Source organism: Delphinapterus leucas, chromosome 3 (genome assembly GCF_059928025.1).
Source record: "Delphinapterus leucas isolate spDelLeu-1000000601 "Yukka" chromosome 3, BTC_Dleu_Yukka2, whole genome shotgun sequence".
Lineage (NCBI taxonomy): Eukaryota > Metazoa > Chordata > Mammalia > Artiodactyla > Monodontidae > Delphinapterus > Delphinapterus leucas.
The window spans coordinates 44685223-44709724 of NC_143131.1; the positions used below are offsets into that span (position 1 = coordinate 44685223).

The 24502-nt window shown below is 35.1% G+C and overlaps 1 protein-coding gene across 5 annotated transcripts in view; it reads right to left on the minus strand.

The window, feature by feature from the left end:
* Window positions 1–707: 707 nt before the first annotated feature.
* Window positions 708–24502, minus strand: part of IL6ST (interleukin 6 cytokine family signal transducer) — a 49213-nt gene continuing 25418 nt past the window's right edge. For all 5 annotated transcript variants that reach the window (XM_089908868.1, XM_022597313.2, XM_089908867.1 and 2 more), the window contains 11 exons: window positions 23909–24063; window positions 21943–22102; window positions 19598–19680; window positions 18187–18397; window positions 17426–17608; window positions 15542–15643; window positions 15210–15356; window positions 14798–14938; window positions 10261–10357; window positions 6504–6585; window positions 708–5653 (listed from right to left, as the gene is read on the minus strand). In XM_089908868.1, coding sequence (XP_089764994.1) covers window positions 4916–5653; window positions 6504–6585; window positions 10261–10357; window positions 14798–14938; window positions 15210–15356; window positions 15542–15643; window positions 17426–17608; window positions 18187–18397; window positions 19598–19680; window positions 21943–22102; window positions 23909–24063 — 2099 coding nt within the window. In that variant the 3' untranslated portion in view covers window positions 708–4915. The remainder of the gene's footprint in view (window positions 5654–6503; window positions 6586–10260; window positions 10358–14797; window positions 14939–15209; window positions 15357–15541; window positions 15644–17425; window positions 17609–18186; window positions 18398–19597; window positions 19681–21942; window positions 22103–23908; window positions 24064–24502) is intronic.

Here is a 24502-nt window from a genome sequence, read left to right on the forward strand (position 1 = left end):
CATAATATAAATTAGCGTAAGACAAGAGGTACCACAAAGAAGTCAGGCTGAGCCTGTAAGAGCCACAGCCAAAGATTTTAAACAAACACATAGCCCAAAGCCAAGACGCTATTTCTACAAACTTTAGTATATATGTGAAGGGATGAAGTTAACTTGTGTGTTTGTGGATTTTTCATTTACTGCATATTTAAGATAAAATCACAATGTGAAGACACAAATCTAGTAGTTCAGATTTCCTTCCAGGTGGAACTGTTACTTTCCTACACTACCACTCAGCAACCTCAGGGGGCAGCAGTGGGATGCTATGGATCAATCCGCTTCGTGCCTCACTGTGACAAGACTCTAGTAGAGTGTGGGCACAGACAGGCCACAGGATGGCACAGCACCTCTGTACTTGGTTGGTCCCCTGGCAACCCAGTTAAAAAATATCCATTGGGAGGTAAGATGCTGGGATTCCAGAAATCATCTTAGTAAATCCAGAAAAATGGTAAATGAATTTGCCACCTCCAAGTCTGTATTTATTAAGGCCGAGATAGGGTATTGATTTTCTTCTAAACCCTATCCATTATGCTAAATGAGCATTTAAAAAGCCACAGAACCCTCAAAAAGCACCTAGTTTACACAAAGGCCCAACACCAGTAATGATAAATACTGTTACCTTAAACATTATGTTTAATGACATCTGGTAGTGACCACACCCAGAAAAAAACTGAGTTAAGAATTTATTAAATTTACTTAAAGGATGCGAGCTGATATATAAGAGAACATTTAGAGTTATGTCAACATAAAAACAATAGCTGTGGTTACAAGTTGCACATGCAATTCACTGTGCAAAAGTGAAAATACATACAATAGTCTTTCTAGACAAGCCTTCTATATGAAGTTAGATTAGGTCGGGGTAGAAGAGCAAGTGAACTTAAAAGGATTGCACTTACAATTAAATGGGACATAGGGTATAAATAGGAGACATACCTAATGCTACTCACTGTACTGTAGTACTAGCAAATTGCACACTTATTTTTAGAGTATACTATTCAATATATATATATACTAAGACTAAAGAATTTTCAAATATCCACCTTTAAACTATCCCTTTATTTCTGACACATCACATTTTGATATTCATGTAACAGCATCTGAAGCATGTAGTTATCATTCTCAAAGCTTATGTTTAAGGGATAAAAGGTCTGTAACATCTATCACCATTGGCCTTAAATTCATTTTCATCATGATCTATCAACTTTAAAGAACTGTGTAATGAAGTTTAACCCGTTTTAAGGAACTGACTACAAAAAGCCTTATTAAAAAATTTAGAAATAGGTAACAAAAGAGCTCATCCAGAGCTGCCTTTTTATTTTTAATGCAATGTATATTAGAATATCGTGGGGATACACATACAAGTAGTATATACAATGAAAAAAAATAGATTAACCCAAAAGATATTACATTTAGCTTTGGAAAGTTTTGTTTTGACATACATCTAAATTCTGTTTATAAATAGCCTGAAAAGGAACGGCTACCAAGGACCAGTTTATAGAATTAGGCTGTAAGTTTGCTAGTTTAAAATTTCTTAAACCTAAATATCTTGCCATTTTATGGCTTCATATTCTTTTAATTTACAAAAGTGCAAAGAAATTTTTAAAGTAATCTTACCTGGGCAATAGAATCTAACACGACCTCCCTCCAACAGAAAGCTATCCCAATATTTTTAAACAATTGAACTTTAAGTTTTATGTAGCTTATTATTTTGACATTTTACCCATTTCAACAAAAAAACTACTGGAACAGAAATGTATGGTATAGAAATTTGTTCCTAACACCAAAGAGAGGAGGAGGTTGGTGTGGAATATAACGGAATAGACTAGGAAGAGTTCTCCTACTTAATTTATAGTTGGTCAGTACATGCCAGTTAACAGAAATATTTTAGGGAATTCTACTATATAGTTATTCTATTTCTAAATTTATGTCATGATTTTAACTAAACTACGTGAGTAGAAAAAAGACATCTTTTAAATTTGATTTCTATTTATAGTGCTATTTTAGATGTTCCACTTTAAATGTGACTTTTCATAAATATATGTTTTAAAAGTATATTTCAACTTCATTAACCCTAAACTTCACAATAAACTAGGGTCTTGGATGACTTCGTGTGTAAAAAAAAAAATCTCTTATCAAAGAAAAAGGTTGAAATTAAACAAACAACTAGGCACAGAACAGATGTGAACACAAAACATGTGAATGATTCTGCTTTTTCCCTTGCTTCTGCTCACATGTTGGGTATGTTCCCTAGTGCTGAATGATCCATGTTAAAAAAGAATTAAACTTTTAGATTTTAGTGGGTTTGAAGTCTGATAGTTTTCCAACAGTTATTTAGCCTCATGCCTTTATGAAGGATGAGGGTAGGATACAAAGACACCAGTAACAATCAAATTACAATAACAACACATGTAACATATGCTTATTATTTTTTTAATCTTACAAGAGGGCAACTGCATCAAATTTTTGGATACTATATATTTAATGAGTAGTTTATCCACTATCTTAAACATAGTCTAATTTTCACATAAATTAACTGGATTTGTTTCTGGGCCTACCTAAAATATAATTTACATATATCAAGACAGATTATTCTAAGACATGCCTTATGAAAGTAATTTTGTACTTAAGTTTCATGATTGCTTTTCTTTTTTGGGGCAAAGATGTATATTACATTACACAGTAACTATATCCATTTAATATGCCTAAAGTGCTTTTGTGGCTGGGGGGCATTCACTCACTGCACCATGTTCTATACAAGTTTCAACATACAAATTTGCTTATATGATGTCCTTTCTTAAATAACTATTTGTTCTGATTCCCAGAGATCATGAGTTCACATTTTATAACTGCCCACCTCCCATGTACAATCTCCACACTAAAATGTTCTCCACAACACTGCTATTTGTTAGGAGGAAGGTTAGAGCTAAACATGGTTATAACAACATGACTACTTATTTTGAGGAAATGAAAAATGTAATAGATATAAATTTGTTGACATTTAGCAAGATAAATCTTGTCCTGATTTGGACCAGCCTTTGATGACCAACTTAAACGGTGGTAATGCTTATTACCTTGTAGTGTGTAGTGTGTGTGAGTTTGGGGTCTCTCTGTTCCAACTTGACCTGTCTGTGCCTAATTTTCCTCATCTACTACTAATTCTGACATTCTACCAATCTCATGTTGGTTTTGCCTAAAGTAGAACAGGATATATCAGAATAAAGCACCTGCTCTGTCTCGCAAAGACCATATATGAGAAAGAACTCTGAAAAGTATCAGGCAAGAATACAAGGGATAAAGCATAACAGCAAGTCTAATGTGAACAATATTGAGAGAGTAATGAGTCGAATTACATCTCAACTGTAAATGTGTACTAATTTTTCTCAGCCTTTTATTCTTCAATAACCTCTACAAACTATTTTAAGTTGGCTTGGTTTCTGTAAATTAAGTATGACAGAAAAACAACACAAACTTACTTGACAGCAGTAGTCAACCACATGACAATTTCTTCTTACTTACTCAGCTCCTAGTTTTTAGCCCCTGCCTCCTTGTCAAACGTGGTGGGTAGGGAATAACATAAATGAGAAAGTGAGTTTAGTGCTAAACTCTGGAAGCCCAACTCACTTTTCCCCTGAAGAACAGAACATGTGGGAAGAGGTTTAAAATATTCCTAAATCATCATGTAGAACTAAGTTCCACCTACCTCAGAACTGGCAGACATTAAAATACTATCTCTTCATTAAGTGCCTCTACAATAAGGATATTTGCTAACTGTGGTATTTCCTAAGATCAATATGTACATTTTTGGGGTGGTGCTTTGTTTGTTTTGGTGAGTATTGCCCAAGCCTTCTAACTTATTAGTCTGCTTCAAACACCTACTAGAAAGAAAGAAAAAACTCAGTCTTGGCCTACTTAAAAAACAAAGCATATTAAATCAAAACACATTTTAAGGTGAAGACATACTGTATAAAGTGCTTCATCAACCAAATTCTCTGACGTCTTAACAAGAAGGGTCAATAATGTTTATATACATGTATAGAAAAGTGTTAACAATTTAAGCCTTTATAAATGACAAAGGATTTTTTAAATGTTTAAGATAGTTCGTCACATTCATTCCTAGCTCTTATCTGGACCCTCTGCTGAGTTTGTGAAATGGATCTTCGGAGGTTGTCAATAGTGATAGAAAGCAAATGTTTGAAAATTTACTTAACTGTCTAATATTAAAAAATTAATATTTTTAGTTTGCCAAGTTAAAACTCCAGAATTCCTTTTCTCCAGTAACTGGCAGCATCATTACCAATGGATGAGAACTAATATTTTACATGTTGGTATGATTATAAATGAGCCCAATTTTTTTCTTTTTTTTTTGTCAGACAACAAAAGCTGGGCTCATATTAGTTGTACCATCTGGACTCTTTTTAAATTATGTTGTCACTTGAAGTAGAGGGTCTAGATCTTGCTCTCCTAATTTTTATGCTAATTCTCCCCAAGATTTGATATTTGATGACTATTCTCGTTAAAATCAGTATAGCTGTGCTAAGTTTACCACTGCTTTTAATTTAAATACCCTCTGTTTTCTAGATAGCAAAACAAAAAGTTTCACTTTATAAATTTCAGACAAGCTTTGTTTTTCTTCAGTGCAAACATCCTGAAACAGCACAAAGTCATTCAGCTATTTGGAGGATGAAGTCAGTTTATGTAGTGCTTTAAGTCAAATCCCAGATATTCTGGAATGGAAACAGCCCACATGGGAGGACAGTACCTTCTTGTCCTTAAGGGCAAATGAGCATCTTCAGTGAGTGAAGAGCTGAAATCACAGATAAAATACTTTTAGCTTTACTTTACAGGTACTTCCAAAGTTGTAACAGGAGTTAGTCCGTCACTGAGGCATGTAGCCACCTCGTCTTACAGTCTGTGGTAAGTAACTTTTAGGCACTCCTTCATCAATTGTAGCCTCCATCCCAACTGTTTCAAATCTCTCTACTTGTCCCTCGGTGCCTGGACCAAAAGCATCTGCTGCAGGAACTTCCTGAAACATTTTCATCTGCCCAGATCCATAGGGCTGTGAAATATGATCTGAAATCTGTTGCTGTTTAAGTCTAACAAAAGCTCCTTCATTGACTGATGAAACTTGCTTTGACCTTTCAAAATGCGAAATATCTGGACTGGTTTCATGTTGACTGCAGTTCTGTTTGAAATACTGTTGCCTGGGCAAAATGCTGTCACTGCCATCTACATTATCTACCAGCTGTAGATCTTCTGGCCGTTCTTCAGAATCTAACAAGGGCTGGGTGGACTCGGATCTTGAGAACACTTGGACCGATGGCACCTGGTGTCTGTAGCCACTATGTACCACAGTGGAATACTGGACAGTACTCGACGTGTTCTGTGCAGATTCATTTTCATCACTGCTAGAAATGCTTGGCCTAGAAGATGACATGCATGAAGACCCTCCAATACCACTGCTGTGTCCTTCAGTATTAATTTTTTCCTTCTTGAATAGGTCCAATGATTTTAGATCTTCTGGGAAAGGCTTTTTGTCATTTGCTTCTATTTCCACAACACTTACATCAGTGAAATTGCCATCTGGATACATTTGATCTTTTGAATTAAAATGCTAAGAAAGAGAGAAAATGAATTATTACCTATGGTGCATGTTCATTTAGAAACTCTGAAATAATTACATATGACATATTAGTTAAAGCCACAGAGTAATGAATCTCTGAAACTTCTCAGTAACTTTTAATGGTGCAGAGATAATCTATATCACTAATTAAATCACGTGAATCACGGATATTGTGAAATGATTCTAAAAAGTATGAATTAGACTGTATTTCCTCAGAATTCTAAGTCAATATTGTTGGTGTTACATTTTGATAAACTTAAAGGTCTAGAAATAAAATTTCATATTTCATGCCTAGTCGTCTGGGCAGCCTAGGATTAACTGGATAGAAAAATGAGGAAAACATTAAATCAAACTCAAATGACTGAAGTTTCATAGGATATACATTTCAATCTGCTAATCTAAAATTAAAGGACTGTCAGAAGATAATAAGTACAAATCATTCCCCCTTTAGGGAAGTTCAAGGAATTTACTGTAGGTTTCCAGAAGCCATTTAATCATGTTAAAATGATAGATTTAAATTTTTATTTTAATATATAATCTAAAATGCTTGCCTTACAACAGAATTATCACACAGCAGCATTAAAACATAGGTTTTCAACTTACAAGTTCAATCAAATATTTTTAATGTATACTAAATAGAATTGGGAATATAAGAACAAATATGCTATGGTGATAATAAACTCCTAGAATACATAAGTATTATTTTAAATTTTGACTAAAATTCTCATTTATGTACTATTTTCATCTACTTTTCGATTCAGTCTGATTATCTTTTGCTTGAACTCTACAATATCCTAATATGCTTGTGTATTACAAGTAAGTCAGAAATATTTTCTCTTACCCTTGGAGGTGTGTGAGGTGACCACTGGGCAATATGACTCTTTGAAGGATCTGGAACATTAGGCCAGATGTGTTTTTTAATTCTGGAAAGAAAAGAAATATCGCATATGTAGAACCACATGTTAATAAACAATGAATAGTCCCTATTTCTAAACATTATCATCCAAGAATCTTAAGAATCAAACCAATTAAATAAACAAAAAATACCTACTGCATCCCAAAGCTAACAAAAACGTTATTTTTCTTGTAACCAATAGAAAAAGAAATACTGTTGAAAATGCATGAGGATCTTTATCCTTAAAGAAAAAGTGTTTGTTTATAAGACTAAAGCTGATAATCAGTGTTCAATTTTTAAAAATCTCTGAAATTAAATTCTGCAATAAAAACCACTTAAAGGGCTTCCCTGGTGGTGCAGCGGTTATGAATCTGCCTGCCACTGCAGGGGACACGGGTTCGAGCCCTGGTCTGAGAAGATCCCACATGCTGTGGAGCAACTAAATCGGTGTGCCACAACTACAGAGCCTGTGCTCTAGAGCCCACGAGCCACAACTACTGAGCCCGCGTGCCACAACGACTGAAGTCTGTGCGCCTAGAGCCCATGCTCCACAACAAGAGAAGCCACCACAATGAGAAGTCCATGCATTGCAACGAAGAGTAGCCCCTGCTCGCAACTAGAGAAAGCCTGTGCGCAGCAACAAAGACCCAATGCAGCCAAAAATAAATAAAATAAATAAATTAAAACAAACAACAACACTTAAAAACTTTAGCCAGGGTCACAAAAAATTGTGGTATACCTTCTCTCCCCAAAACAAAACCCCAAAAATGTTCAATTTTCACATTGGTACAAGATAAAATAAATTTGATTTTTCACAAGGAAGAAACAATGAATTCAGGATATCCCCCATCATAAAAAATCTATTTAAATATGTTTACCTTAATACAGTCCCTAGCCCAACATTAGAGGTCCATAGTGTACATAGGTACACAGGAAATGAGTCATCTTGAGAGTAAGTTCAAATAAAGATGAGTAATAAGATCCTAACAGACTGTCCTGCAGGAACAACTATGAAATCTGGACATAATATAAAAAGCAATAACATTAACAACCTAAATGAACTGACCAACCAAAAAAAAAAATGGATGAATCCCTTGTAAGAGACCAATTACCAAAACAGATTGAAAAAGAAAACTTCAATAGCCCCTATACTTGTAAGAAATTCAATTTTTAATTAAAAACCTCCCCACAAAGAAAACAGCAGGCCCAGATGGCTTCATTTGTGAATTCTATCAAACATTTAAAGAGGAAATAATACCAACCCTACACACTCTCCCAGAAAATAGAGGTAATACCTCCTGAGGCCATTCATTTTATAAGATAATTAGTATTACCCTGAATCCAAAACTACACAATGACACCACAAAAAGGACAAACCAATATCACTCATGAACATAAAAATGCAAAAATTAACACACCAAATCTAGCAAAATCCAAGGAATGCAAGGTATAACACCTGAAAATCAATGAATAAAATTCATATTTATGAAAGGAGAAAAATCATAAGCTCATCTCAACAGATGCAGAAAAAGCATTTGACAAAATTCAATATCCATTCATGACAAAAACTCTTAGCAAAACATAAATATAAGAACTTCCTCAACTTATAGCTAATATAACATGCAAAGGTGTAGACTGAACGTTTTTTCGCCTAAGATTGGGAATAATGGAAAGATGTTGGCTCTTACCACTTCTATTCAACATAGTACTGAAGGTCTTAGCCAGTACAATGATGAAAAGAACTAAAAGTATAAAGACTGGAATCTTTACTTGCAGGCAGCATGACTGTGCATGTTGAAAATCCAAAAAGTGACTAAATAAATTTATGAAGATCTCAGTATACAAGACCACTATATTTACAAGATCAATTGCACTTTTCAATATACTAGCAATGAACAATTAGAAAGTAAAAAATTTGAAATTCTATTTATAATAGCACACAGAAAAAAAACCACTTAGGAAGGAATAAATTTAACACAAGATGTGCAAGGCCTGAACTACAAAACATTGCAAAAGGAACCAAGATAAGTATAGAGATATACCACGTTCACGTACTGAAAGATTTATTTGACTCATGAACATGTGAACTCATGTTCAGATTGCATTTTACCCTAAACTGATGGACAGATTCAATAAAATTCCAATAAAAATTCTAACAGATTTTTAAAGGAAATTTATAAGCTGATATTAAAATTTATATGAAAAGGCAAAGAACCTAGCAGAAATAATTTTGAAAAAAAATATTGGAGGAATTCTACCACCTGGTCTCAAAACTTACTATAGAGCTATAATAAATCAAGACCACGTGTTATCAGGATGAAAAGACATATAGAACAATGAAACAGGATTGAGAGTCCACAAATAGATCCAGACTTATATGGATAATTGATTTTGGCAAAGGTTCAAGATAATTCAATAGGAAAAGATAGCCTTTTCAATAAATGATGCTGGGAATGACTAGATATCTATGGAAAAAAACTTTGACCCTGACTTCACAACATGCACAAAAATTTATTCTAAATAGATCACAGCACAGAGCTAAAATGATTAAACTTCTAGAGGAAAATATAGGAGAAAATATTTGTGACACTGGGTTAGGCAAAGATTTCTTAAACAGGACATAAAAAGCAAAAACCATTAAAAAAAAAAAACCCTGATGAAATGGACTTGATCAAAATTAAACTTTTGCTTTTCTAAAGTCACAGTTAAGAGAATAAAAAGGAAAGCCACAGTTCAGAATTTGCAAAACATATATTTGACAAAAAGTTTGTAACCAGATATATAAAGAACTCTTAAACCTCAATATTAACAAATCACCCAATTTAAAAATGGGCAAAAGATTTCAAAAGACACACCACAAAAGAAGATGTATAGGTAGCACATGAAAAGATCTATTACTAGTTATCATGGAAACAGAAGTTACAACCACAATGAGATAGCACTACAAACCCATGAGAAAGAATAGCTAAAATTAAAAACCTTGTCAGTACCAAGAATTGAGGATGATATGGAACAAATGGAACACTCACATTGCTCTTGGGAATACAAGATGGTACAAACACTTTGGAAAACAGTTTGACAGCTTCTTATAAAGTTAAATATGCACTTACCATATGACCCAGCAATCTCACTACTAAGTATTTACTCAAGATAAGTGATAATATATCGTCACACAAAGATCTGTATGTGAATGTTCGTAACAACACATACATATTTTAGCTATTCATAATAGCCAAAAATCAAAGAAACAACCTAAACTTTCATAATAGGTATACGGGTAAACAAATTTGGTATCTCTATACTACAGAATACTATTCAGCAATAAAAAGAAAAATATTAACATATGCAACATGGATGAATCTCAAAAATATGTCAAGTGAAAGACATCAAACACAAAAAATTACATGTTGTTTGATTCCATATATGTGAAATCCCAGAAAAGGTAAAACTGCAACCAGAGAAAGTAGATCAGTGATTGCTGCGGCCAGGGGCTGAGGGAGAGGACAGAGTACAAAACAGAATGAAGAAACTTTTTAGAGTGATGGAAATGTTCTCTATCTTGAGTGTGGTGGTAGTTATACATCTATATACAGTTACAAAAATTCATTAAACTGTACACTTAAGATGGATGAATTTCATTGCATGTAAATTATAGATCAATAAAGGTGGGGGAAAAGGCAAAAATATGAATATGGGTACTTACAGGTCTCGCTTATTAAAGCAGAATAATACTCCCAAAAGGGTTGTCAATAGGAATGCTAAGCAAACAGGTACAACAATAGCTTCAATTTCTCCTTGAGCTAAAGAAAAAGAAAGGGGAAAGAAAGAAAGTAACTGTTGACACATATGCTAAAGAGAAATAATGCAACTTCCCAACCAGATTACTGTTGAAAAGATGAAATGCCATCCTAATATTTTTTTACAACCTTTTCAAACTTAAAGGTGTTTCTCTCCCCCCTCCCTTCCCCCTTGGTAAATCATATCCTAGCTACTTACACCTTACACAGTAACCTGACCACACAGTATGCATAAAATATATGTTGGCTGGGGGAATAAATTGATTAGTTCAGTTTATTGGATAGATAATCTATCTACCTAGTAAGAGCTTTCAAACCTATTTATTACATTTATGGTCTGCACTCAGCAGAATCTTAGCAAAAGCTCATCTCTGAGTTCTAGAACTAATGGGTAGAATTGGAAAAGCTTTTTCTTTTTAAAAATTAATTAATTTTTGGCTGCGATGGGTCTTTGTTGTTGCGTGCTGGCTTTCTCTAGTTGCTGCAAGCAGGGGCTGCTCTTTGTTGCGGTGCGCAGGCTTCTCATTGTGGTGCCTTCTCCTGTTGCAGAGCACGGGCTCTAGGCATGCGGGCTTCAGTAGTTGTGGTACGTGGGCTCTAGAGCGCAGGCTCAGTAGTTGTGGCACACGGGCTTTGTTGCTCCGCGGCATGTGGGATCTTCCTGGACCAGGGATCGAACCTGTGTCCCCTGCATTGGCAGGTGGATTCTTAACCACTGCACCACCAGGGAAGTCCCTGGAAAAGCTTTAAACAATCTCAATAATTGCACTATAAATGTAATCTTCTATAAGGAATAAAAATGTAAAATTCAGGCAAAATTTTTAATAGTTATTTACTATTTTCAAAAAGATGATAAATCTGACATAGGGCTAAGAATTTTAGGAGAATCTTAACAGGCACAAGGAGTGGCAGAAGTAGGAATAATATCAACTAAAACGCAGCAAGCCTGAGATTCCTAAATACCACATGAATCCCTATCTGCAATGAAAACTACAATGAGGTGTCACCTCACGCCGGTCAGAACGGCCATTATCAAAAATGTAGAAACAGTAAATGCTGAACAGGGTGTGGTGAAAAGGGAACCCTCCTGAACTGTTGGTGGGAATGTAAATTGATACAACAATACGGAAAACAGTATGGGGGTTCCTTAAAAAACTAAAAATATAACTACCATATGACCCAGCAATCCCACTACTGGACATATACCCTGAGAAAACTGTAATTCAAAAAGAGACATGTACCACAATGTTCACTGCAGCACTATTTACAATAGCCAGGACGTGGAAGCAACCTAAATGTCCACTGACAGATGAATGGATAAAGATGTGGCACATATATACAATGGAATATTACTCAGCCATAAAAAGAAATGAAACTGAGTTATTTGTAGTGAGGTGGATGGACCTAGAGTCTGTCATACAGAGTGAAATAAGTGAGAAAGAGAAAAACAAATATGTATGCCAATGCATATATATGGAATCTTAAAAAAAAAAAGGTACTGATAAACCTAGTTGCACGGCAGGAAGAAAGAGGTAGACATAGAAAATGGATTTGAGGACATGGGGTGGGAGGGCGAAGCTGGGGTGAAGTGAGAGTAGCATCGACATATATACACTACTGAACGTAAAACAGTTGGCTGGTGGGAAGCAGCCGCATAGCACAGGGAGATCAGCTCAGTGCTCTGCAATGACCTAGAGGGGTGGCATAGGGAGGAGGGGAGGGAGGCTCAAGAGGGAGGGGATATGGGGACAAGTATATGCATGTGGCTGATTTGTTTTGTTGTGCAACAGAAACTAACACAGTATTGTGAAGCAATTATACTGCAATAAAGATGTATAAAAAAATAAAAGAGGACTTATTAATCAAATGAATCACTAATTGGGACAATTTATATTAGAGATTTTTTAAATGATTTACCTATGGTTGTTTCTGGTTAACTCCTCCAGCCCCCTGTAACTAGTCTTTTACAGGAAAAAGTAGTATGAAAGTAGTACTACAGTAATACAGTATTCACTTAGTCTTATCTTTCCACCACACGTATCCCTTTGTAAGTAACTTTACCTCCTACAAAGCATGATAGGAACCAAGAAATCAGATAAAGTCTCAGGAATAAACTATAGGTTGGAAAATATTAATTCCTGAATGCTAAGGTTCTCATACATATGCCAAATCAAATTCAGGAAGATCCTCTCATTTATTGGTGCTGAACTTCTGCTTACTATGTTTTCATGCCTTGGGCCTTTGCTCATGCTGAACTAAGATGCCTTCTTCTTCCTATCTGTCCACATCTTAACTTCAAGGCTCAAGTATTGTCTTCCCCACAAAATCTTCGAAGGTAAAACTCCCCACTTCAGATATCTTTAAATTCCTGCTCTATTTACTATCTACATGGCTCAAATGTCTCTCTGTTTGTTTTGGTTACTTGTACCGTATTTCTTCAACTAAGCTATATGGTCCTTGGGAGCAAATTCCATGCCATGTGAAGTAGCCATAATGAATCCATACAACAATAGACAGGCCAGAGGAAAAAGCAGATGATGAAGTAATAAGTATGATTTCGTTTTTGGAAAAAAATGTATGCACAGAAAAGACTAGGATATATAAATATGTTGAGATTATTTTGGATGAGGGATCAGGAGTGATTTTTCTTCCTCTTTGTATTTTACTGTATAGTCTAAATTCCTTATAATGAACACTATTTTTATAATCAGGATAATATTTTTAAAGTTTATTATTACTATTTTTTAAAGATCATGACACAAAGTTTTATTTCAAATATTACAGGTACCCCCCCCACTTTTGGAAAGTTCACATTATGCCACTTCACTTTCAGGAAAGACCTACGTTAGTACACTAACAAGCTTTTTTCATAAATTACATTAATGTCTGTTTTTGCTAACAGAAATAAATTTATGAAAAAAGCTTGTTAGTGTACTAACATAGATCTTTCGTGAAAGTGAAGTGGCATAATGTGAACTTTCCAAAAGTGGGGAATACTCTTTGCTCTACACCACTTTGGCTTATGAAAAGTTTCATAGGAATGCTCTACTTTTGGATGGTGGGGGAAACCTGTATTTGTTACATATATATTCTACAAACATGTCACCACAAATCTTATCCCATAGCCTATATTTATTATTGGCCATCACAGCAAAGCTCAGGATCTTTTAATATCCATCTTATGTAGTCACTTATCTACTTATTTGCTCTCTCAGCAATCATTCAACCAATGAGGAATATGGTTGAATGATTTATTTATTTATACGATAAACAGCTTATTATTTATCACTCACTGTCTTGGTGCTTGGGTGTGTGTGTTACAAATACGATTACAATAAAATAAGGTAATTTCTATAATGATTCAAAATGTAGTAGATACAGGAAAGAATGCAGTTTAAGTCTGCTTTAGGGAGGCTACAGGAATAGCCAAAACAAGAAAAGGTATAGGGGCACATACTGGGAAAAGACAAAAGGGTGGGGAAAATGACGAGAAGTTTAGGGTCAAAGAAAGAGATTATGAAAGCACATGCACAAGCAGTAATTAGAAGGCATGATCTACTGGACCTGATACTTGGTTTATGTAAATGAAAAAGATATGAAGAAACTTACTACAATTGCACCTAAATTTCTGGCTTTGGCAAAGAGTTGTGGCATGGAACAAAGAAGGAAAAATGTATTTGAGAAGGGAAGAGAGGATGGCTGAAGTCATAGGCAGGGAATTTGAATAGGCAAATCAGAAAACAGTGCCAAGAACAGAGCTCTGGAGAATATAGAGCATTTAAAAGAGATCAAGAAGAAAATACCAGACAGGGAGGAGACTCAGGAGAGTGCTGTTAGAAAAACAAACGAAGGGAAGAGACAGTTTCAAGGATGAACAGGCCAACAGGGTCAAATGCTGGGAAGCGTAGGAAAAAAAAGATGACTAAAAAGCATGCATTGGATAGGACAAGTAAGGGGTCTTCTGTGAGTGACACTAGAGAGGTTTCAGTGGAGTGGTGGGTTGGAAGCCTGGTTTGAGCAGGTTAAAGACTGAGCTGGAGGTATGGAAATGAGACTGCAAGGGTGGACTAGTCTTTACAGCAACCTGCCCGTAAGAGGAAGAACAAGTGAAGAAAGAGACCACATCCAAGTTTTGCCAGTGAAAAAGTAAACTCATTTAGAAAGATACACAATTCTTTTGGGATTTACAGACTACAAGTGAAATCAGTCAGAGACAATTAAAGAAACAACAAAAAAGTAAGGAAAAAATTTTCTGTAAAGAAATAACCAAAACCAGATAAACAACAATACAAAAATCATAATTTATGAACACTTCATTTATATGAATCCAAAGATGCACTTTAAACAAAATTTTAGCATATAAACTAAGCCCATTTTTAGTCTGATTAAATTTTAAAAAGAAAAAAGGAAAAAGAAGAAAGATCAAACATCATTATTTCTTACCAAACTTTGGTGTAGTAAAAGTGAATTCTGGACCATCCTTTCCACCTTCGTCTGTATATGCTGCCATTCGTACCATATACAAAGTGTCACTAGTCAAAGAGGACAGCGTATATTCTGTGTGGGAAGAATCCACATTCACAGCTGGAAGAAATCAATAAGTGTGCTTTATTCAACTACTCTTGCTTGGTTTGGCCTATATTTGACATTGTGAGTGTCTTAAAACATATTTTACTAGAAAACAATGTTTCTTTAATAGGACCATGAAAGCAACCATAAAGCATATTCTCAGGTATCTCTTTTCTGAGGATAATATGCTATACTAAGATGTACAACACAAGAAGGTGAGACAAATTAGTATTTAAAAGCTTAAGAAAAAACACCTGATTCTTAATAGCTGATATAGTTTTATTACCAGTTTCATTTCCAATGATGGTTCTATAAAATATAGTATAATTTCTGATAAATCCATTCTGAACATCAACAGGAAGTTGGTCCCACTCTAAGACAGCTTCATTTTTCCCCACTTTTTTTGTCCGGACAGTAGGTCCTTTGGAAGGTGCTGAAACAGAATAGGGTATTTACCAACTGAAAATCATAAGAATTTAGTAAATCATTAAGGCTTCGTAAAATTTCATTATCATGAAATTATTTGAACATAATAAGACATATCCTTATTTAAAAGGGATAAAATGTCTTTGTTAGTTAAAAAACAACATTTTTCAAAGAAAATAGGTCTGGACTTACGAGCTTGTTTAAGGTATGCCTTTATAGACTCGGGGAGTCCTGGTCCATCAGCATACACTGGAGTGACTGTTATCAAATAACATTTGCTCTCTGCTAGGTTTCCTAAAGTAAGAATAGTGGATTAAGCATTTTTTTCCCTATAGTGAAAAAAGCCTAATTAATTCCATTACTTACTTTTACATTATAATTTCATGACCACTGAACTTTCTTTTATTTTCATTCATTTTTAAAAATTGAAATATAGTTGATGTACAACATATTTCAGGTATACTAAATAATGATTTGACGTTTGCATACATTATGAAATTATTACCACTGAACTTTCCTTTTTTTAAAACTGCAACTTTTAAAGTAAGCATTGCCTTTTGTTTACTGGATTCAAGCTTAACAGAATAAAACTGAAAATAAAAGGTTACTTTTATTGCCAATACAGTGAATAAAAATATTTATACTGTCAATAAAAGTAATGATTGCATTTATATTCAGGATTTATAAAACACTGATCTCAAATTATCCTGGGTCTTCCTTAGAGTCTGGCAATTTTTGTACATTTTACCTACTTCTCTGAGAACTGCCTAAGTGCAAGATGTCACTATCAGAGCTAGGGAAAGTGCTAATGGCTGTGGTTTGTCACGTGACTGGGAAAAAAAGAATTAGTGTTATTTCTCCCAGAAAGTAACATAATTTTAAAAGAAAAAATTATCTTAAATGTTTCCTTTATTTATAATCTCTCCAGATTAACAAAGCAATCTATCTATCCCTTCAGCACGCAACAGCAAAAAGTTTCTTTTTGTTATACTGAAGTTTATACTTTCAATAAGAATTACATTTCCTTAACTATTATGCATGAAGTGACATACGCTTTTTTGATTTCTTAAAGAGAGTAATTTTCTTGATGATTCAATATTATCAAGAAGACAATATTTTTATATTCTGCTGCAATACAGTGATGTTTTATCAGGCCTACTGAGCTATGTGGGGATACCTGCAAAACCTGAAGGTCTCCAGAGCCTATGCTATGCTATAGTACAAGTTCCTATTGTCCAGTTTTATCAATCTATCTCCTCTCTAGCTCCACCTTGCTTTTATTTGGATAAGGTTGATAAACTAGACAACCAGGATTAGTAAAACTATATATTAAATAATAGGTTAATGAGGGCCAAACAGCCTATGTTATGAATAAAGCTCATTAAGTTTATGGCTATATATAAAGATATAAGGTATATCTTTGTTAACATGTTTTCTCTGATTAATCATATTATTTGAAGCTGTATTCTAATGATTTTCCTTCTTTACACACATACAAACTGAATGCTTTGTTTTCTCTTTAAAGTTGTTGTATCACTTGATAAGTAGTATCTTACAATGAGAGCAACCCATTTTGGAGCTCTATAATACATTACTTTCTGTCCTTCATTAGTACTTGCAGTTTAAAAGACAAGGAAATCTAAGTTCTAGTTCTGCTTCGCTTCTTCAACAGCTATAAGAAGTTAAGCCATCTAGATGCTCAGGGAAAATATTTTCTCATTAAAGGATGAGGGAATTTAATAAGGTACAGAGATACTATTAGCAACAGAGGTTGAATTATCTTGTATTTATCTTACTTTAGTTTTGTGAACATTCCTTTGATGATCAAAACAACAGTGGAATATTACAAGAAGATAGTATTAACCCCACTTAGTCCATAAACAGACGCTGCAGTTTAGAGAGGTTAAGTGTGACTTGCTGAGAGTCACAAATCTAGTACACAAGACGTAACTAGCAACTATGATAAACTGGGTATCTTTTCAATGGACCACAAAGCAGAAAAGAATATGTAAAAGAAAAATCTGTCTGAAGAGCTAGAAAAACGACAGCAACTTAAATGTTTGTAGCCAGGTATACCTCTTAAATAGGTGCGATGTACAGTACCATCTTCTTGTTGCCAGTCTGGGATACAGGGCGATTTATCTGATAACACACACCACTCAAGTATATATCTGTTTACAGATTCATTTGGAGCAGTCCATTCTACCCAAAGCACATTGTCCTTGGGAAATGCTTTAAGATCCGTTATGGGGTGAGTAGCTTTAAAACAAAGTTTGAATACTGATATGATAAATGAACATTTAAAAATTTGATATTCCAATATTTTACATTCTTTTCCATAACCATGTGATCTTGCTATCACGTTTTTGTAGCATATAATATTAACATGTATTTACATGAATAAAAGCACTTTATTATAATTTACATGTAAAGTAAATAGTCGATTTATTTTGGAACTTAAATTCTTCCTTTCCCAAAGTTCTTCAGGTGTTTTGTGTACGTTAGTTGTAATGTTTTTTTTCTTTGAAAGCTACAGATAAAGCTATAGAAAAACAATATATTTAAGTCATATACATATAAAGTTCCTAAAACATTAAAAATATATTTTAAAAAAGATAATCAGAAAATGCTTAAATGAATTAAGTAGCTTACTGCAAAGTTTAAGTGAGCTACAAAATGATCGACCAGGTTTGGCTGCTGACTGACTTCTAAAAATATGATCACTGTTGATACTGAAGAGACAGTCTTAGAATACTTACAATTTTTTACAGGAGCCCTGTCAATACCTAACTACCCTTTCCCATTCATAAGTCAGGCTCTATCTAAGGGACACAAACCTTGAAAACCCCAGGCAGGGATAGTTAAAACAGATGCATCTGATTTGCCAACCAGATTTCTTGCTGTCAGAGTTGCTATGTAGCGATCATTTGTGAGGTTTACTGTCAGTTTTGTGTCGTTAACTGTGTAATTTTGTAAACGTGATTTCCATCTTGTGAGAGTCACTTCATAATCCAAGATTTTTCCATGGGCTTCAAAAGGAGGCAATGTCTGTAATAAAATATTTTAAAAATGTGTTTCATAAATCTTGAATAAAGTTAATCAGTTTTTCTTCATGTTCACAAATTCTGCTATTATGTCAAATCTCTAAATATTTAATTGGAAGGGACTGGCAACCTTACTTTGAACTCACTACTGAAGTAAAACTACTATACACTGAATGAAGACTGACTTCAAAAAGCATGACGGGGGTTCCCTGGTGGTGCAGTGGTTGGGAGTCCGCCTGCCGATGCAGGGGACGCGGGTTCGTGCCCCAGTCCGGGAGGATCCCACGTGCCGCAGAGCAGCTGGGCCCCTGAGCCATGGCTGCGGAGCCTGTGCTCCTCAACGGGAGAGGCCACAACAGTGAGAGGCCCGCATAATGCAAAAAAAAAAAAAAAAAAAAAGCATGACGTCAACTACGACGGAAAGCACCATTCTGTTAGCCTTTTGTTCTCTACACAATTCTGCACTGTGGCTATGTTGGCCTAAATTATTTTATGTCTTGAGTATTTTTCTTTCTACCTTACTTTAGTATGATCCACTCATGAACATTTATGGAGTGCACAACAACTTTATTTCCTATTACCAGCATACACTTTGATTACCCAAAACATTGATTAATTATTTTCTATGAGGCACTGAGAAAAGTTTGGTAAAATCAAGGCCGCTAGGACTTCCCTGGTGGTGCAGTGGTTAAGAATCCGCCTGCCAATGCAGGGGACACGGTTCGAGCCCTTGTCCGGGAAAGATCCCACATGTTGCGGAGCAACTAAGCCCATGCGCTACAACTACTGAGCCCGCGTGCCACAACTACTGAAGCCCGCGCACCTGGAGCCTGTGTCCTGCAACAATAGAAGCCACCGCAATGAAAAGCCCACGCACCACAACAAAGAGTAGCCCCCGCTCACCACAACTAGAGAAAAGCCTGTGCACAGCAACAAAGACCCAACGCAACGAAAAATAAATAAATCAATTTATAAAAAACAACAAGGCCCCTCTTCTCACATAACTTTCACGGAACTACGCTGAAATATATATGAGGTATCACCTGTAGTTTAGGAACCTGACTTTTTGATAGTATATATAAAGCTTTGTGTTTCTATTTATTATAGTTATCAAATAGATATCAAAAATTAAGCTCCACTCATAACACCATATAAAATATATTTATATGAAATAGCAGAATATAAATAGGCAATTTTTTTTTACCTTCCATATGAGTTGTACAGATCTACAGCCATGAGTATGAGATGGCTCTATCTTATACCAGAAGCTTGGTGCCTTGGATGGTCCTAAAGAAATGACATAAACTTTTTATTATAACAGTAAAATAAAATCCTAGAAATTATTCTCTTACTTTGTTCTTAATATTCTTGCCCTCCAATCATATGGTGTCTCTAACTCTTTCTTTATACCAGCCTTTTCCCATCCCAGCATGATATGCCTGGGTCTTCCTTTAGTCAGGGTGATAGCTTGATGATTTTAGAGTACATTGAAACTCTTTTGTAATCTTAAAATTTTAAAGGTACAAATATATCCTAAGCAATAACCAAAGATGTATCACTATTTCTTATTGCTAAAAATCAAACTGAAAAATCATATTTAAATACATGCTTAAAACCCCTAAATGCATACATTTAAGAATAGAAGACAAATTAAAATAAATGGAGTTAAATGTAGTATAAGTTTACTACCTTATGTTGGGATGAGTCAATGTAATGGGATATTATAAAAATGAATTCACAGGATTGTTGTAATAATCACCAACCACGTGAAAAAGCACTTTACAAAACATCAAATGCTGATAATTAGGTTTTAAAAATTCAAAATTTTTATAACTATAATTGCAAAATATGGTATTCAACAGAATAAAAAAGGATCTGAATAAAATCTAAGCCATGATGTGCTGATCATGAAGAGGTAACTACAGGTGACAAAACAGAGAAAAGAGGAAAGGCAGACCAGGAAGGCTGGGGAAAAAGCTGCTGGTACAGGGAGTTCAAATAGATATATACATGAGTACAGTGCAGAGCCCCAAAAGAATAAAGAACATGAAGTTGTAAAGGAAATTTTATGGGCTGGAAATGGTTCCTAACATAAAGAGGACCTAGGAGCTTCTTTCACTAATTTGAAGAAAAGCATAATCCAATGGTTCATAACTTTTTGGACACCAGATATCTCTTTGATTTGACAAGGTTATGTACCATCGCTCCAGAAAATTCACACAAGTACTAACCACAATATTTTGTCAACATTTTGAAGTAGTTCAAGAACTCCCCCAAACTGACCCAAGTACTTTTAAAGGCCCCAAGAATATCAGCTTAAGAATTCCTGACTGCGGCTTCCCTGGTGGTGCAGTGGTTGAGAATCTGCCTGCTAATGCAGGGGACACGGGTTTGAGCCCTGGTCTGGGAAGATCCCACATGCCGCGGAGCAGCTGGGCCCGTGAGCCACAATTACTGAGCCTGCGAGTCCGGAGCCTGTGTTCCGCAACAAAAGAGGCCGCGACACTGAGAGGCCCGCGCACCGCGATGAAGAGTGGCCCCCGCTTGCCACAACTAGAGAAAGCCCTCGCGCAGAAAAGAAGACCCAACACAGCCCAAAATAAATAAATTAATTAATTTTAAAAAAAAAGAAAAGAATTCCTGACCAAGACAAAGGGATCTGATCGAGGATTCCCAAACCAGCAATAGTAGGATTACTTTCTTTCCTGGCATTTATCAAAATGAGAGAAAATTCTTGGTGGAGAAGGGGTACTTTACTTTTCTGCCTTTGACATTCTCAATTCATGTAACTCTCATGAAACCTCTGGAAGAGCTCCATGGAAGTGAAGGGATACAGGTGGTAGGGAAGGTTTTAAAGCCATGGCTGCTGCCACTGACACCTAAAGAGGGTGACCATGATAGGAAAGTGTTCCCAAAAAACAAAACTATGCCATAGGATTATTTCTTGATGGCTACAGAAGAAATTATTAACATTAGCTGCTTTGGGGAAGGAATTTTATTTTACATTGTGTATCTTTTTATGCCTTTTGGATTCTACAGTATACACACTGTATTATCATGAGAAAAAAAGGGAAAATGAAAATAAATCAACCAACCAAAATGCCAGGATGCTTTTCCAGGGGCTTATTAAGTACTGATAAAAAAGAAAAAATGAATAAAAACAATAGTACAAATATCTTTTTGATAGTGAGGGTCTAAAACACATTTTGCTAGATGGTGATTTTAATGATTCAGGATATGATTCTCTAGTTAGAGATATTTCTGGACTACTCTCCTTTAATAAAATGTTCTGGATTTACAAACCGTTAATGGTTTTCTCGTGGTATCTAAGACACTATTCCATAATTTTCTTTAATTAGGTATCAAAAAGATTTGTACTATCAATAATGCATATTAGATTTTATACTTGACATCCTTTAAGAAGTATAAAATATCAGTTTGAATAAAATGATCACAAAATAAGAAGCAATGAGATCTGTATTATTAAAACCAGATATAATTTATAGTCAGAATTCCAATGCTTTTTTCTTCATATACTTATTTACTTACTATCTTCATATGTGATCCCACTCGCTTCTTCACTCCAGTCACTCCAAAATCCTTTACCATCTTCCTTCATACAACGAATCCTAAACACATACTCTGTAAAAGGTTTAAGGTCCTGGACAGTGAATGAAGATCGGGTAGATGCTGTATCTTCAGGAGGAATCTGAAAACAAAGCAAATTGACCAAAAAAAAACCCCAAAGGTATTTATTATAGGTCTTCTAAACTGCCTAAGATTTTAAAAGCTAATTAATGAAATAAGACTAATAACTAATGAAAGAAGACTAATTTGACTCAAGCTCTGGAGAGAAATAAATGCAAGTGAATAAGCAGTCAAAATCAGTAAAGTTAATAGGTTTGGGAAATACAAAAACATCTATTACTAATCCTTTTATCCTTTCTTTTCTTTCTTTCTTTCTTCTATGCTCTTATAACACTCAGGGTCTCAGCAGGAAAAAGATGGAAATTCCAATTAGAATTTAATTCAAGGAGGGTTTACTATAGGAAGTATGGGCAGAGTGTAGGGAAACCTTAGATAGTATAGGCAGTACTCTGGGGCTTCTAGGTGCTACCACCTTTAGACCCAAAGGGATGAGGGGCGGTACCAGAACCTGGAAGAACAGGGTCACAAAGGGTTAACTTGAGAGGAGCAGTGACCTCAGGTTGAGACAGGAAAGCTCCAGGGAGGAAGCAGGGAAAATAAATATGCTGATCTCACTTCTCTCTCTCCTCTCTCTTGCCAGGACCCCTCCTCCCATTAGCTAGGAACTCACTAGGAAACTAGAGAGAACCAACAGATAAAATCCATACAGGTCAGCATCTCAAGACAAAGAGTAGGGTGGCGAAGGGTACAGTGTAGATCTAGATAGGCAAAAGGAAGATATCCAGCCCAATTAAGAAAAACAAAAGCTATCTTTGTAGATAAACTTGGTTTTCAGGAAATAAAGACAGATAAGTAACAGGTTCTTTCTACCACTCTGCTCTGAGATTTCAACACTGAATACCAAATAGATGTCGAGTCTTTTTTGTACCAATGAATTAAGATTCTATGATATTAAAAAATATTTTGAAGAACTTCTGGTATGTATCCTCTCTGTACAATCCTCATGTACAACATGAAACATTAATCCATTTTGGTTTGTTGCTTTTTCTGATTGTATTCTGAGCCCTTTAGATAAGTGGAACGGAGGACAGCAGTAGGAAGGTCATGGGCTCAATTCCCTTCTAAGCTCATTATTGCAACCAGAGAAACAAAGCAAAAGCATTTTGTTAGTGATAAATGGAGTTACAACAAAGAATAGTATGGGGAGCTCAATGCTATGATGATAGCCTTTTGAAAAGTTCCAAGTACTTCTTTTGCTGATAGCATCATCTTTGGGTACACTGTCCTTTTCCTTTTCAGTCTTACAATCCCTTCCTCATGGGCTGGCAAACTTTCTATAAAGGGCTAGATTATAAACATTTTAGGCTGTGGGCCAGATGGTCTCTGTTGCAACTACTCAACTCTTTCTATGTAGCACAAAAACTGTCAGAGACAATATGTAAACAAATGTGTGTGGCTGTGTTCCAAGAAAACTTTATTTACAAAAACAGATGACAGGCTGAAGTTGGCCTGCAGATGTCATTTGCTAACTCCTGCTCTACCTTATCCGCATAATCTCTTCATTTTTACTCCTCTACTTAATCTACTTCCTGTTATTTGTGGTCCTTTCACCTCTTGTCAAAAATGCTATTCCCTATCATCCTGCATCACTTCCATATTTCACTTAAAAGCTACTGTATTGAGCAAAATTGTATTTTCTATCTGGATGTCTTCCTGTTGGTCCTTGCTTGAGATACAGATCTAGAAGAGGTGTCAAGCAAAATACTTCACATAACCAGAAACTTAAGACATTCAGAAAATGATTGGGATTTTTAGGTTAGTGGGTTGCAAGAAAGACTATTTGAATAAACAGTAACTTTCAATTTACCTGGTTCCAAGTTGAGGCATCTCTGGTCCTATATTGAATGTTATATTTCAGTCTTATAAAACTCTTAATACTTGAGTTGATCCATGTCAATTTTAAAATACTAGACAGTTCCTCTGAGTTGCTGACTGATAAATTATGTGGTGGATTGGGCTTCACTGAAGAATTAAAATAGATCCAATAGATTATAACTTCTTATACAAAGTCAAATATACTCTTTAGATTTTATTTCACAGTATTCTTTTATTCTCACCAAATGAAATAATTTCTCTAAAAGCAATGCTATGCCATACTATTATAATGGTAAGGAAAGGCTCCTAAAGAAACTCTAGTTTTTTTCCTTTGTCAGTTTATTACGTGTGTTAATCTTTTCAGGTTCAGGTATTAAAAGACAGTTAAGTATTTATGATATATGAAATTTAAAAAAAGAATAAAAATAGAACATGTATATTATGATTACAATGCTATAAAATGTTTGATATTTGGACAAATACCAGAAGATAACAGTCAAAGTGAAAACAGCTGTGAGTGTGGTTGGATTATGGATATTTTTCTTTTTCCAAATTATTTTTAATGCTGTTGATAAAGTGAATTTGT